The 13,136-nt window shown below is 37.1% G+C and overlaps 3 protein-coding genes across 6 annotated transcripts in view; 2 read left to right on the plus strand and 1 right to left on the minus strand.

Moving 5' to 3' along the window:
* The first annotated feature begins 3,181 nt into the window (after positions 1 to 3,181).
* On the plus strand, positions 3,182 to 6,830 carry LOC111453798 (vacuolar protein 8-like). 3 transcript variants are annotated; one of them, XM_023095043.1, is made up of 4 exons: positions 3,182 to 3,388; positions 3,494 to 3,655; positions 3,780 to 3,866; positions 4,821 to 6,830. In XM_023095043.1, exon 4 carries the CDS (start codon positions 4,862 to 4,864, stop codon positions 6,539 to 6,541), a length of 1,680 nt encoding a protein of 559 aa, XP_022950811.1. In that variant the 5' UTR covers positions 3,182 to 3,388; positions 3,494 to 3,655; positions 3,780 to 3,866; positions 4,821 to 4,861; the 3' UTR covers positions 6,542 to 6,830. The 3 variants fall into 3 exon arrangements, with proteins under 3 accessions (XP_022950811.1, XP_022950803.1, XP_022950820.1); XM_023095035.1 differs by having other exon boundaries at positions 3,182 to 3,655; XM_023095052.1 differs by having other exon boundaries at positions 3,182 to 3,655; positions 4,826 to 6,830.
* A 542-nt stretch (positions 6,831 to 7,372) lies between these two features.
* Positions 7,373 to 10,649, plus strand: LOC111430455 (peroxisomal membrane protein 11D-like). Of its 2 annotated transcripts, none has more exons than XM_023067069.1 (8): positions 7,373 to 7,506; positions 8,961 to 9,173; positions 9,319 to 9,393; positions 9,474 to 9,548; positions 9,632 to 9,712; positions 9,798 to 9,872; positions 9,978 to 10,151; positions 10,449 to 10,649. In XM_023067069.1, the coding sequence occupies exons 2-8, from the start codon at positions 8,982 to 8,984 to the stop codon at positions 10,482 to 10,484; spliced, it is 708 nt and encodes a 235-aa protein (XP_022922837.1). In that variant the 5' UTR covers positions 7,373 to 7,506; positions 8,961 to 8,981; the 3' UTR covers positions 10,485 to 10,649. The 2 variants fall into 2 exon arrangements, with proteins under 2 accessions (XP_022922837.1, XP_022923605.1); XM_023067837.1 differs by having other exon boundaries at positions 7,389 to 7,538.
* A 728-nt stretch (positions 10,650 to 11,377) lies between these two features.
* Positions 11,378 to 13,136, minus strand: part of LOC111450467 (F-box protein At4g00755-like) — a 5,363-nt gene continuing 3,604 nt past the window's right edge. The window contains exon 6 of the mRNA XM_023090631.1: positions 11,378 to 11,916. Coding sequence (XP_022946399.1) covers positions 11,628 to 11,916 — 289 coding nt within the window. The 3' untranslated portion in view covers positions 11,378 to 11,627. The remainder of the gene's footprint in view (positions 11,917 to 13,136) is intronic.

Below are 13,136 nucleotides of genomic sequence, written 5' to 3' on the forward strand. Positions count from 1 at the left end.
ATATATATATATATATATATATATATATATATATATATATATATATATTTTACATAAAAGTTATTATTTATTATTATTGAATAAATTTCGATAAAAATATATATAAATAATCATGGGACCAATTTTAAACTATAAAAAAATGAAATAAAATTTAAAATATATGAATCGAAATGATATTTTAACCTATATTTTATCTTATATATATATATATATGTATTTTGTATTTTTATGAGTTTTAATTGTGGTAATTAATCTCTAACTTGGACTTCATAATTTGGTTATAATTAGTTACCTGAGTTGACTTAGTAGACGATAAAGTTAATTAAAAGTTGCTAAATGGTTACCGCAGTAAAACTATATTATTAGACCTAAAAACGGAGAAAACAAGTAAATAGTAGCAGTAATTATTGGAAAAAAGAAGAAATTAGAAGATGGTGAATAATAATTATGGAAGGTTAAAACTGTGACTTAAATTGTGTATATTTATGTGTCATAGCATCCTATAAAATAAAAATAAATAAATAAATAAATACAATCTATTTTTTTTTTGTTTGATAGTTATCTTGATCTTATTTTAATTTTTTTAAAATAAATAAAAATAAATCTATAATTAAAATGTTTAAAGGTGTTTTTTATTTTTATTTTTTGAAAATTAAGGGTATTAATGAAATTTTTGTAAATTTAATGATATTTTTAAAACAAAGTACTGACCGTTTTCGTCTAGAACTAACCTTACAAGTATTTTTTAGTTTCTAAAAAAAATTTTAATTTTTTAATTTTTAACTTTTATAACTTTAGTGATTAAATAAAATAACTATTTATTTTTAGATGGTAGGTTTTTTTTTAAATAATTAAAAATATATATATTTGACAGTCCAATTTAACCCAACGGGAGAATAGAGTGTTGGGTTGGGTTACTAACCCAACTAATACAAAATCTCGGGTTGGTCCAAAACAAATTCTCAACCTAACTCATGTACACCATAAAAACGACAACCTAATATAGATTCTCGAAACTTAAATCCATTTTGTTCAATCATTAAATCAATCAATCTCGAACCATATTAATAGATTCGTTGCTCGGCTTATAAAAATCTCAATCTACAAAAGTTTTCGAGACGAGCAACCGTCTTATACTATATATTATTTTTAAAATATTAGTTAATTTGAAAATATGGGTACATTAATGCATAATTATTCAATCAAATATACTAATATCATGAATTATTGAAAAAAAAGGGTAAATTATTGGACTTTTTGCTTTAAATAAACAAATTTACATGTGATTTTACTTTATTAAAAAGCAATTTACTATTATTTTAAATTAATTTATTCATATTAATATTCTCATTGCAAAAATAATATATTTTTATTAATTTTCATATTATTATTTTCTGCCATTACCTACCACTGCCACTACCAGAGAAATAAAAATAATATATTTTTATTAATTTTATATATATTGTCAATAATATATAATTACATGTTCCCACATCTTTCCAATAAAAAAATATATTATTGATATAATTTAATTATTTAAAAATATAATTTTGGAAAATATACTTACAAAATTATTAGTTTTTTTAATTTTAATTAATACAATAAAAAAAGTTAAGAGATATTAATTTTTGCCGCCGAAAGACCAGTAGTGATATTTCTCACACGTGGAGTAAAAGAAAGCAACACGTACGGATGGCTCCACACGTGGTAGAGTTGCCACGTCATTCTGTCGATAAGGATGGAGCCAGAAAAGGGTCAAAATTGGCTCAATCTTGACCGATGGTTCCCAACGATGGTTTAAATCCTAGCCGTCCAATTAAAAATAGGAGAAAAATATTGATTGGAGGATAAAATAAATTAATTTAGTAATAAAAAAAATAATATTATCATTTATTTTGAGATTGTTATTTTAAAGTAAATTAATTATTATAATTAAATTATAAAAGTCAATGTTAAACATGATGAAGTAGTGATCATAATTTAATTCTCACATGCTCCGTATTATAAGGATGATAAAGGAAATATTCATTTATATTTATATGAGATTATTCAATATTTCTTTTAATTAATTAATTAATTTTTTTTTATTTAGCACAAAAAAAATATTAACAATGAGTACAACACATGCTTTGAATTATAGATTCAACCTAATCCCATTAAATAAATAAATATTTTTTTTTTCTAAAATTAGTATTTATGAATATTTTAAAAAAAATAAAATTTTAATATTTATGTCAACGTCAACATTTTAATAATTGAAGTTAAGTTAGAAATCTTGCTAATTAATTTCATATAGTAATTAAATAAACAGAGGCTCAGTGAAGTAGAACCAGGTTGCGCTGTTAGATACTCTGATTGAAAAAAAAAAATCAGTGGAGCTATGATACGACTGAATCTATGAGATCCCACAATCCTACATTGGTTAGGGAGGGAGGAGAACGAAACACTCTTTATAAGGGGTGTAGAAACTTTTTCCTAGCAGACGTGTTTTAAAGCCCTGAGGCCGTGAAGGGGGTGGATTGTGAGATCTCACGAGCCTTAAAGGGAAGCCCGAAAGGGAAATTTCCCTAACAGACGCGTTTTAAAGCCTTGAGCCCCTGAAGGGGGTGGATTGTGAGATCCCACAAGCCTTGAGGGGAAGCGGGGATTTCGCTGGTAAACACGTTTTAAAGCCTTGAGGTATTGAAGGGGGTGGATTGTGAGATCCCAGAAGCCTTGAGGGGAAGCCCGAAAGGGAAATTTCCCTAGCATACGCGTTTTAAAGCCTTGAGGTATTGAAGGGGGTGGATTGTGAGATCCCACGAGCCTTGAGGGGAAGCCCGAAAGGGAAATTTCCCTAGCAAATGCATTTTAAAGCCTTGAACCCCTGGAGGGGGTGGATTGTGAGACCCACAAGCATTAAGGGGAAACCCGAAACTGAAAGCCCAGAGAGAACAACAATATCTGATAGCAGTGAATGTAGGGTATAATTACAATATCTGATAGCGATTGATCCCACCTATATTTCTCTGAGGGTTAATCTTACTTATGTTTTTCATTCTTAATATGGTATCAGACCATCATTCTTAACCTTTTTTTTTATCCCAGAAAGTATTTTAGATTTAATATTCTAAATATCCCAAAAACTAAACGGTTATATTAAAGTTCAAACATCCATGTTGCCTCTCGTTCCCAACAATCCCATAGTAAATTAATTGTTTATGAGTCAGAATCTGAGGCGAAGCTATAGTGGGGCTAACAATTTCCTCCAACCAGAGAGAGAAATTGGTATGAGATTTCAAGAAATTTGATTTTTGAATGCGATCGTCCTTGTCGGTGTCTATTACTGTTGAAAAAAAGCTCTGATTCTTCTTCAATCCTTTTCAAATTTCGGCTTCTCGATCCTCTGGTTCCGTGTCCTTTCACTCTTTTCCTGTTCATTAGCTTCGTCGTCTTCCCGCGATGATTTTTCGAACGTTTTTCGCTTTTCCCCAAATTAAGAACCGTTTTGTAGCTTCTGGATTTTGTTGAATCTTCGAGTTTGTTCATTGGATCGATTCCTGTTCTTAATTCGAGCAATGGTTCTTCAAGATCAGACGCTTTCCTTGAATCACTGCTGTTGAAAAAGCGTTTGCAGATCAAGCTTTACTTGGTTTACTGTTCTTGAGTTTTGAAGGTTTGCTGCTGAAATTTCGCTTTTGCTTGCCTTTTACCTGTTTGACCTTTTAGGATTTGTTTGTTGTTGTGGTTGAGTGTTTATCTGGGTATTGATTGATGGGGGTTCGATGTGTTCTTTACAGGTTGAGGAGTAGCAATTGCATATGGTGGCTATTATGTTCATCATGCTGGAAGTATTCAATTTCTAAAGGAAATCATATCAGTTCAAGGTATTCTATTACTGGCTGGACCCATCTTAAATAACTAATTTATTTATATCATGAACAGCCCAAGATTCCTACCATTGTTCTTCATTATTGAAAGGAAAAAGTTCATACACTGTCTTATCTTCAAAGTGAAGTTTCTCTTTTAATCCATAATCAGCTAGTTTCCTTATGATATCAAATGGTAAAGAAAAAAGGGAATACAGCTCAGATAGACTCCCAACTCATCTCGCCCAAGCCCACCGCGAGTTTGGCTTTCCCTTTCGGGTTTCCCCTTAAAATTTTTTGAACGTGTCTGCTAGGAATGTTTCCACACCCTTATAAAGGGTGTTTCGTTTTCCTCCCCAATCGATGTGAGATCTCACAATCCACCCCATTCAAGGCTAAGCATTCTCGCTGGCACTCATTCCCTTCTCCGGTCGACGTGGGACCTTTGAATCCACCCTCCTTCGGGGTCCAGCGTCCTTGCTGGCACACCGTCTCTTGTCCACCCCCCTTCGAGGCTCAACCTCCTCGCTGGCACATCGCCCGGTGTATGGCTCTAATACCATTTGTAACAGATATTGTCTTATTTGGACTTTTCCTTTCGGGCTTCCTCTCAAGGTTTTTAAAATGCGTCTGCTAGGAAGAGGTTTATATACTCTTATAAAGAATGTTTCGTTCTCCTCTCCAACCGACGTGGGATCTTACAAAAAAAATACTTTTGCATTTAATTGATTGAGAGAAGATAACTCATATGGCAGCTATACTGTACTCTTAGTTTTCTGTTGTTTGGTTGTCTGTTCATTGTTTTCAGCAGAAAATATGTGCCGGTTTGGCTTTTCTTTAAAGCTCCAATACAATTTTTGTGTCTATGCAACCTCTCCAATGTCCTTCGATTTGAATAACGTTGTATTTTGCCTGTTTGTCACTTGGATCATGTCTTGAACTTCGCTGTTTTGTCTGAATTTGTTCTGATAGTTTAGCTCTGTACTGCTCAATTCATTTCCATTTGGAGAATCATGGTGGAGGTTAGTGTAAAGGGACGTCGGGGAGAATGTCGGTTGGCTGAAGATTGGTTGTTACATGCCCAAGAGCTGGTCCCAGTAGCTCTACGTAAGGCTATGGAGGTCGAAGTGTTTCTCGGTAGGTGGAAGATGATTATTTCCAAGATGGAGCGAATCCCGTCTCGTATATCGGATTTGTCTAGCCACCCCTTTTTCGCCAAGAATGCTCTCTGTAAAGAGCAATTGCAGGCTATCTCGAAAACGTTGGAAGAAGCAATTGAATTGGCGGAGATCTGTTTGCAGGAAAAGTATGACGGGAAGCTTAGAATGCAGAATGATCTCGACTCGTTATCTGGGAAGTTGGATTTGAATTTGCGAGATTGTGGCCATTTGATCAAGATCGGTGTGCTGGGTGAACCTGCTTTGCCTTTATCCGTAACTGGTACTTCGACTGAACCCGAGTCGATTGACCATAGAAATGTGAGGGAATTGCTCGCCCGGTTACAAATTGGGCACTTGGAAGCCAAGCACAGAGCTCTCGACAGCCTCGTCGAGGTCATGAGAGAGGATGAAAAGACTGTCCTTGGCGTCTTGGGACGTAATAACGTTTCTGCTCTAATCCAGTTGCTTTCTGCAACATCGCCCTGCATTCGTGAGAAAGCAGCAATGGCGATTTGCTCGATTGTGGAATCGCGGAGTTGCGAAAATTGGCTGATTTCAGAGGGTGTTCTACCACCTTTCATACGACTTGTCGAGTCTGGAAGCACTCTTTGTAAAGAAAAGGCTGCAATTTCCCTCCAAAGACTATCAACATCAGTCGAAACTGCACGTGAAATCGTTGGCCATGGAGGAGCTCAGCCACTGATCGATATCTGCCGAACCAGCAACCCCGTGTTGCAGTCGGCAGCAACGTGCACTTTGAAGAACATGTCAGCTATTCCAGAGGTTAGGCAATCTCTAGCGGACGAAGGAATCATTCCAGTAATGATCGATCTCCTCGGTAGCGGAATTCTCTCAGAGTCGAAGGAACACGCAGCCGAATGCTTGCAAAACCTCACTACAGGCAATGAAAAGCTACGAATGTCTGTGATTTCAGAAGGTGGCATACAAAGCCTATTAGTTTACATCAACCACACACGAACCCAAGAATCCGCCATAGGGACACTGAGAAATCTCCTCAGCATGGTTCCGACCGAGATTCTAACATCTCTCGGCGTTCTTCCATGTCTACTTCGCGTCCTTAAAGCAGGATCATTAGGTGCTCAGCAGGCAGCAGCATCAGCAATCTGCGTGGTTAGCAGCTTACCAGAGATGAAAAAGACACTCGGGGAAGCGGGGTTCGTTCCTCCGCTAATCAAGATGCTCGAGGCGAAGTCGAACAGCGTCCGAGAAGTGGCAGCACAAGCCATCGCGAGCTTAATGATGCTGTCTCAAAACAGCAATGAAGTGAAGAAGGAAGAGAATAGTGTCCCAAATCTTGTGATGCTGCTGGACTCAAATCCACAGAACACAGCTAAGAAATATGCCGTCGCTTGCCTTGTAAATCTTGCTCTGAGTAAGAAATGCAAGAAGCTGATGATATCACATGGAGCAATTGGGTATCTCAAGAAACTTGTAGAAATGGAGGTTCCTGGTGCTAAGAAGCTATTAGACAGATTGGAAAGAGGGAATTTGAGTATTTTCAGCTGGAAATAAACCAAAAACCGAGTCGTTCATCATTCATCGTTTCATCCATCGTATGCTCATCATTTTTGTTGGATCTTGCTGTTCAAATCGTCGCGGATTGTATATATTCGAGTACGAACGACGAGAGCAAACTCGATTCCTTGTTCGTGAGGATATGAGCGGAGAATTTGCATAAAGAACCCTCAGTGTCTCCGTTTTGCTCTGTAATATTCGGAATTCTTCTAAATTATAAGTGTTTATTAGGTAGGTGAACTTAAAATAAAAGTTTAATAAGTCCCTAAACTTTCGATTTTGGGTTGCCGAACTCTTCTCTAAACTATTCATAATTTTTAAATTTAGTAGCTCGATTGATTAAGAATCAATGTTATGAATAAAGATGAAATTATATCGATATCGACGTTATATTATAATTTCAATTTTAGGGAAATATCGATAAAATATCGATATCAATAAAATATCGATATCAATAAAATTTTTCATAAATAAAAAATTAAATTAATAATTTAATTGATAAATAAATATATTTTTCATATTTTATGGATATTTATAAAAGATATTGGATTCATAGGCTTTTAAATATCACACAAATTATTTAAATTTCTCATCCCATTTTTAGGAAAAAAAAACAATAAAATAAATTTAAATTTACGTGGCATGTTATAAAAATATTTTTTTTCGCTCGCAAACGGACGGTCATGATCGGGCGCGGAAAGATTGGGGGCATCATCAACGGCTAGAAACAGAAGTCAGAATAATTCCACCATGAGGTCGTGACACGTAAGCAAGCGTCTGGCTGACGTGGCCTTGCGATATTTTTGTTGGTTAGTCTCGGAAGGAAGAGGACCAAACACTCCCTTATCGTTCCTCTTCTGTTTATCATCTTTCATTAGCGGGAAATTGCGATACGGAAGCTACTGATACTGAGAGGCTCAGCGACACGGAGCAGAGAAAACGAAGCAGAATCCGCAGATATTGTAATTTTTCTTGAACGAATCCTTGTTTTTTGGTAATGTTATGTGATTTAGAATCCCGTTTCTGTGATTATTTGTACAGATATTCAGAGACCTAGATAGGTTTCTTTATGAATTTAATCATGGTGATTTGTTTGTTTTCCTTCATGTTCTTGGTGGATATTTTGAGGCAATTCTCATCGATTCTTTGGATTTTGTGGTTTCGTTGTTCTTCTTGTTCTAGCCAATACTCATTCAGATTATTGTAGAATGGTTAGATTTCTGGTTAAGAAGGAAAGGAGAGGCTTAAAGAACCCTAGTAATCCTCACTGTGCACGAGCTTCTATGAAGTGGAATGGGCTGATGTGATGCCCCATCCTGTTGTCGTTTCTTTCGTTTTTCGTTTTTATGTTCTTTCTCTTAGAAAGTTGTTTGATGAGATGGCTGGAATGAATCTGGTAGTTGTAGCTTATCTGAACCAAATTGAACACCTCTAATACTGTTCGGATCTTACTTCGAGACATACTTTATGAACTAGCTCAAGCACTTTGTTAGATGTTAAAAAGTCTATGGAGTGCTATTTTGAGATCTCACCTCGATTGGAGAGGGGAGTGAGTGTTAGCGAGGATGTTGGGCCCTGATGGGGGATGGATTGTGAGATCCCACATCAGTTGGAGAGGAAAACGGGGAACGAAGCATTCCTTGTATGGGTATGGAAACCTCTCCCTAACAGACGTAATTTAAAAGCCTTAAGAGGATGCCTGAAAGGGAAAGCCTAAAGAGGACAATATCTCGAAAGAAGGTGGATTGTGAGATCTTATATCGGTTGGAGAGGTGAACGGGGAACGAAGCATTCCTTATAAGGGTGTGGAAACCTCCCCCTAACAGAAGCATTTTAAAAACCTTGAAAGTAAGCCCGAAAGGGAAAGGCCAAAGTGGACAATATCTCGAAGGGGGGTGGATTATGAGATCCCACATCGGTTGGAGAGAGGAACGGAGAACGAAGCATTCCTTATAAGCGTGTGGAAACCTCTCTCTAGCAGATGCGTTTTAAAAACTTTGAGAAGAAGTTTAAAGAGGAGAATATATGCTAGTGGCGGGCTTGGGCTGTTACAGCTAACTAAAAGGTCTTGAACATAACTAAAAGGTCTTGAACATAGAGACTGGACCACTAACTAATGTAGGATAGGCATGATCAATCCTCCCAAAAGCTACAATAATGAGTAGAATTGCAATCCAATCCTAAGTATCACTACGAGACGAGCTCGATGTTGTACTTCCTAGCTTGCCTTATTGGGACAAAAACAAAGAGCTTAAAGGGAACGAGTTCAATCCATAGTGGCCATCTACCTAGAATTTAATATTCTACATGTTTCCTGTGAACCAAATGTAATAGAATCAAACAAGATATGCATAGCTTGCGTTAAGCTTTCTCTTTCTTAAATAGCCACCTGAAATCTGTATGTTATCCTTTGAAGGTGCATGCATAAGTTTTAGAGATGAGCACATTGGATGTAACCAGAGCAGAACTTGCCCTTGTTGTTCTGTATCTCAATAAGGCTGAAGCCAGAGACAAGATCTGCAGAGCTATACAATATGGCTCTAAATTCTTGAGCAATGGAGAACCTGGAACAGCACAGAATGTGGATAAATCCACTTCCTTAGCTCGCAAAGTCTTTCGTCTTTTCAAGGTTTGCTTTTCGACACGTTTATACTACTGAAGAATTTGGCTTGTTGTGTTGCTGTTCTAGCTTCTTTTGCATATTTTGCAGCATACCCTTTTGGTTAATCCTAGTCTAAATTATTCTCTGTTTGAATGTTGTTGTTCATCTGTAGTTTGTCAATGATTTGCATGGACTAATCAGCCCTCCTGCTCAAGGAACACCTCTTCCCCTTGTTCTTTTAGGGAAGGTATGATTTAGAAACTTCTAGAATTTACTTACTTGTATCATTCTAATCCAAATCCCGTCCTAACTCGATGGTTCTTACAGTGCAAAAACGCTTTGTTGTCGACGTTTCTATTTCTCGATCAAATTGTTTGGCTCAGCAGGACAGGCATCTATAAGGTATCACTCAAATTCCAGCTAAATGTCTGCCATTCGTATCGACTTTATGGCTATTATCAGCATTGACACGTATTTTTCGATAGAACAAAGAACGTGCCGAGCTGATCGGTAGGATATCACTGTTCTGTTGGATGGGTTCATCAATATTTTCCACATTGGTTGAGGTCAGTGTTTTCCAATCTTACCTGCATTGAATTATGTCTTTCACTTGATGCAACTGATATCCTTTATCTGTCCTTGATGTATTAGCTTGGAGAGCTTGGGAGGCTTTCCTCAGCTAGGAAAAAGCTGGAGAAGGATCTTAAGAACAAGAACAAGTATGAAGTATGTTAACTCATCCCTCTCAACAATGAACTAAACATTCTACTGTTTCCCTCTTGGACACCCTCTTTATTGTACTGTTTTTTTGGGTGTATTGAATTGATCTAGGATGAGAAATACCAAGTGAAGGTTCGGCAATCGAACGAGCGATCCCTTGCTCTTATTAAAGCCGCCATGGATATCGTTGTTGCAATCGGGCTGCTTCAGTTAGCTCCTAAGAAAGTAACACCTCGTGTCACGGGAGCATTTGGATTGGTCACCTCTCTGATATCATGTTATCAGGTACTCACTGATTCTTCATCAGTATCCCTTTTTCACCATGATATCATAACTTAAATGCATCCATAGGGCAAAAATATGGAAGAATCTCTGAACGTTGATGCTCATAAATGTCACTAAAGAGCGTTTTTCTTAAAAAAAAAAAGAAGAAGAATTTAATGAAGTTATCGATATAGACTAAAAGGGATTTGTTTGTAAAGCTCAAAGCTCGAGGTTAGAATGAAATATTCGAAAGTTTATGGATTAAAATGGAATGAACGAATACGTTTAGTTATTAGAGTTTGTGTTTCTGGGATGCAGTTGCTTCCATCAGCACCAAAGTCCAAGGCCTCCTGAAGACAGACACTCCTTGCTACTCAAGAGTATGAATGCTATATTCATATTAATAGCTACTTGAATGTGTAAAAAAAAAAAATACATATTTCCTGTGTAACCCTTACTGCATTCACTGACTTCAGGGTGAAATCAAAATTTTATATATTCATCATGAACTTCTGGAAATTGCTTCTGTGTATTATCATGTAGTATCTCTTGCAGATGAACTGATATTCTTCCTGAGGTTAAATTATAATGGTTGCTTATAGCAACGATGGGAGTGAATTTTAGGACTTATTTGATTGAGTTGTTATAACAGCTCAAGCGGAGCAGGTAGTCTTCTTTGGACTGTTACAAATGGTATCAGAGTCAGGTTATCGGTTGGTGTGAGGCTAGACCCTCTCCATAGCAGACGCGTTTTAACATTGTGAGGCCGACGACAATACATAGCACGCCAAAGTGGACAATATCTGTTAGCGTGGGCTTGAGCTGTTACAAATTTAACTTACGTGTTTAAGAGTGTGGAAACCTCTCCTTAACTAAAAATCTTGAGAGGAAGACCGAAAGGGATAACCCAAAGAGAACAATATTTTCAGGGTGTGGAAACCTCTCATTAACATACTTGTTCAAAAACCTTGAGAGGAAGTCCGGGGTAGCCCAAAGAGAACAATATTTACTGGCGGTTAGCTATAACAATTGTGTTCGGTGTGACCACCTATTGGCATAAATTTACTTATTTTATTCCAAACTTTCAGTATCTTATCATAGCTTCACTTGCATTGTCGGGTATAAGCAATTTTGTTGCAGAATTAAGTTGTTTTTTATGCAAAGTTTTATTAGACATGTTCTAAAATATAACCTATTTGACACAAAATTGAACGGTCTAGAACTTATTCGATGCCGTTTAAAGTTCATTGACTAAATAAACACAATCCTTACACAGCTACAAATGCATTCAGAATCCGAGAGAGAAATGAAAAATATTGTTGCACTATAGTGGTATTACTACTAACATTTTTTTAACTACATCCAACATGAGGCAATAAAAAAGCTGTTCTTTTCACATTCATCTACACGAGCCACAATCTTGTACAGATTATTTCATCACAATAAAAAAGGCTGTTCTTTTCACATTCACATTCATCTTCCTCTTCTTTTGTTCTTTTAGGCAACAAAATCTTCATCTGATTCATCTTCTTCCTCACCCCATGCATAATACTCACCTTGGACTACATTTCCCCGAAGCATGTTCACAATCTGTCGCAATTCAACGACACGTCTCTCCAAATACGTGGGAAGGATCGTGCGTGGCTCATTCTCGAGCATAATCAATTGGTTACAAGTTGTCTTTGCCTGATAATTACATTTCAAAAGAAACTCCCCTGAGGGTGCGAGGATTTCGATGTCAAATGAAGGCGATAATGGTCGTCCGATAACTTTAACGTGAGAAACACTGCAGTGAAAACATGAGTTTGTTAAGGCATTATTAGTCCAAGATGCAACAAACTTAATTCTACATACATAAGTTCATGGATAACTCGAGCAAAAACTAGACGAAACTAAAGGTTTCGGACGACTTAGTGACTTCAAGCACATTCATCCAAGAATCCAGCCTATATATAGTTCAACAGTTCATCTTATTCGCATCGATCACCCAAAAAAGAGGTAGAAATTTATTCTCAGCTAGTACAAGTATTCGAATTATTCTCGCTGGTAGAAATCACGAGTTTCGAACCTATCTCACTGGTATAGTGGCTACGCGACACCAAAAAAGGTGAATCCCTGGAATGCTGTTATCGATAAGGGCTCGTACAGGCGTGATAAATGGATTAGCTCTATTTTCTGTAAAGAAGGAAAATTTACTGGTTGAGTTAGATCTAAGTTTTTAACGATTTCAACTCCATTATAAAGGGGCTCTAAGGAAAGGTTGTTGGGATGTTCACACTTATTCTTGGCGTAGAAAAACTCTATTTTCCTCTTTGTCTTAGGGATGGACATCCTCGGCAGGCTCACGTCGATAGGAGTGGAAAAGGGTGTGATTGAGGACTTCAAGCTGGGCAAGAACTTGGTTCATCCGTCTCATACTGGCGACACGTTCTTCTTTTGTTTAGGATAAGAGTTCTTTTGTTAATCCAAATAGGTAAGAGTTCCATTTTTTGTATAAATTGGTGTCCTTTCAAGTTAGCATCATGGGTGGTGCCATTGGTGACTAGTTAGTCAGTTCCCTTCTACTTTCTAGGATTCCTCTTGGGTGCTAATCTTAAAAGCCAAGTTTTTCGAGTCCGGTCTTAGTAAAGTTTTAAGAAACGGTTGTCTAGTTGGAAGGGAACATTTTCCTCCAAAGAGGGGAGACTTACTCTTATCCGGGTAGTCTTAAGGTAGTTTGCTAGGAAGAGAGGAACGAAGCATTCTTTATAAGGGTGTGGAAACACAATCCACCCCCTTATACAGAAAGAATGCTTCGTTCCCCTCTCCAACCGATGTGGAATCTCACAATCCACCTCCTTTCGAGGCCCAACGTTCTCGCTGACACTCATCATGAATGTCCCTTCTCCATAAAAGTTCGTCTAAATCCGTTTCAAGTAAAGAAGTACATTCAAAATTTTGTAATCCTTAACTTTAGATGTGATATTGCATTTTCGTGTTCTATCCCCCCCCCCCCCCCCCCCCCCC

This window comes from Cucurbita moschata, unplaced genomic scaffold, assembly GCF_002738365.1.
Source record: "Cucurbita moschata cultivar Rifu unplaced genomic scaffold, Cmos_1.0 Cmo_Scf00001, whole genome shotgun sequence".
In the NCBI taxonomy this organism is placed as follows: Eukaryota; Viridiplantae; Streptophyta; class Magnoliopsida; order Cucurbitales; family Cucurbitaceae; genus Cucurbita; species Cucurbita moschata.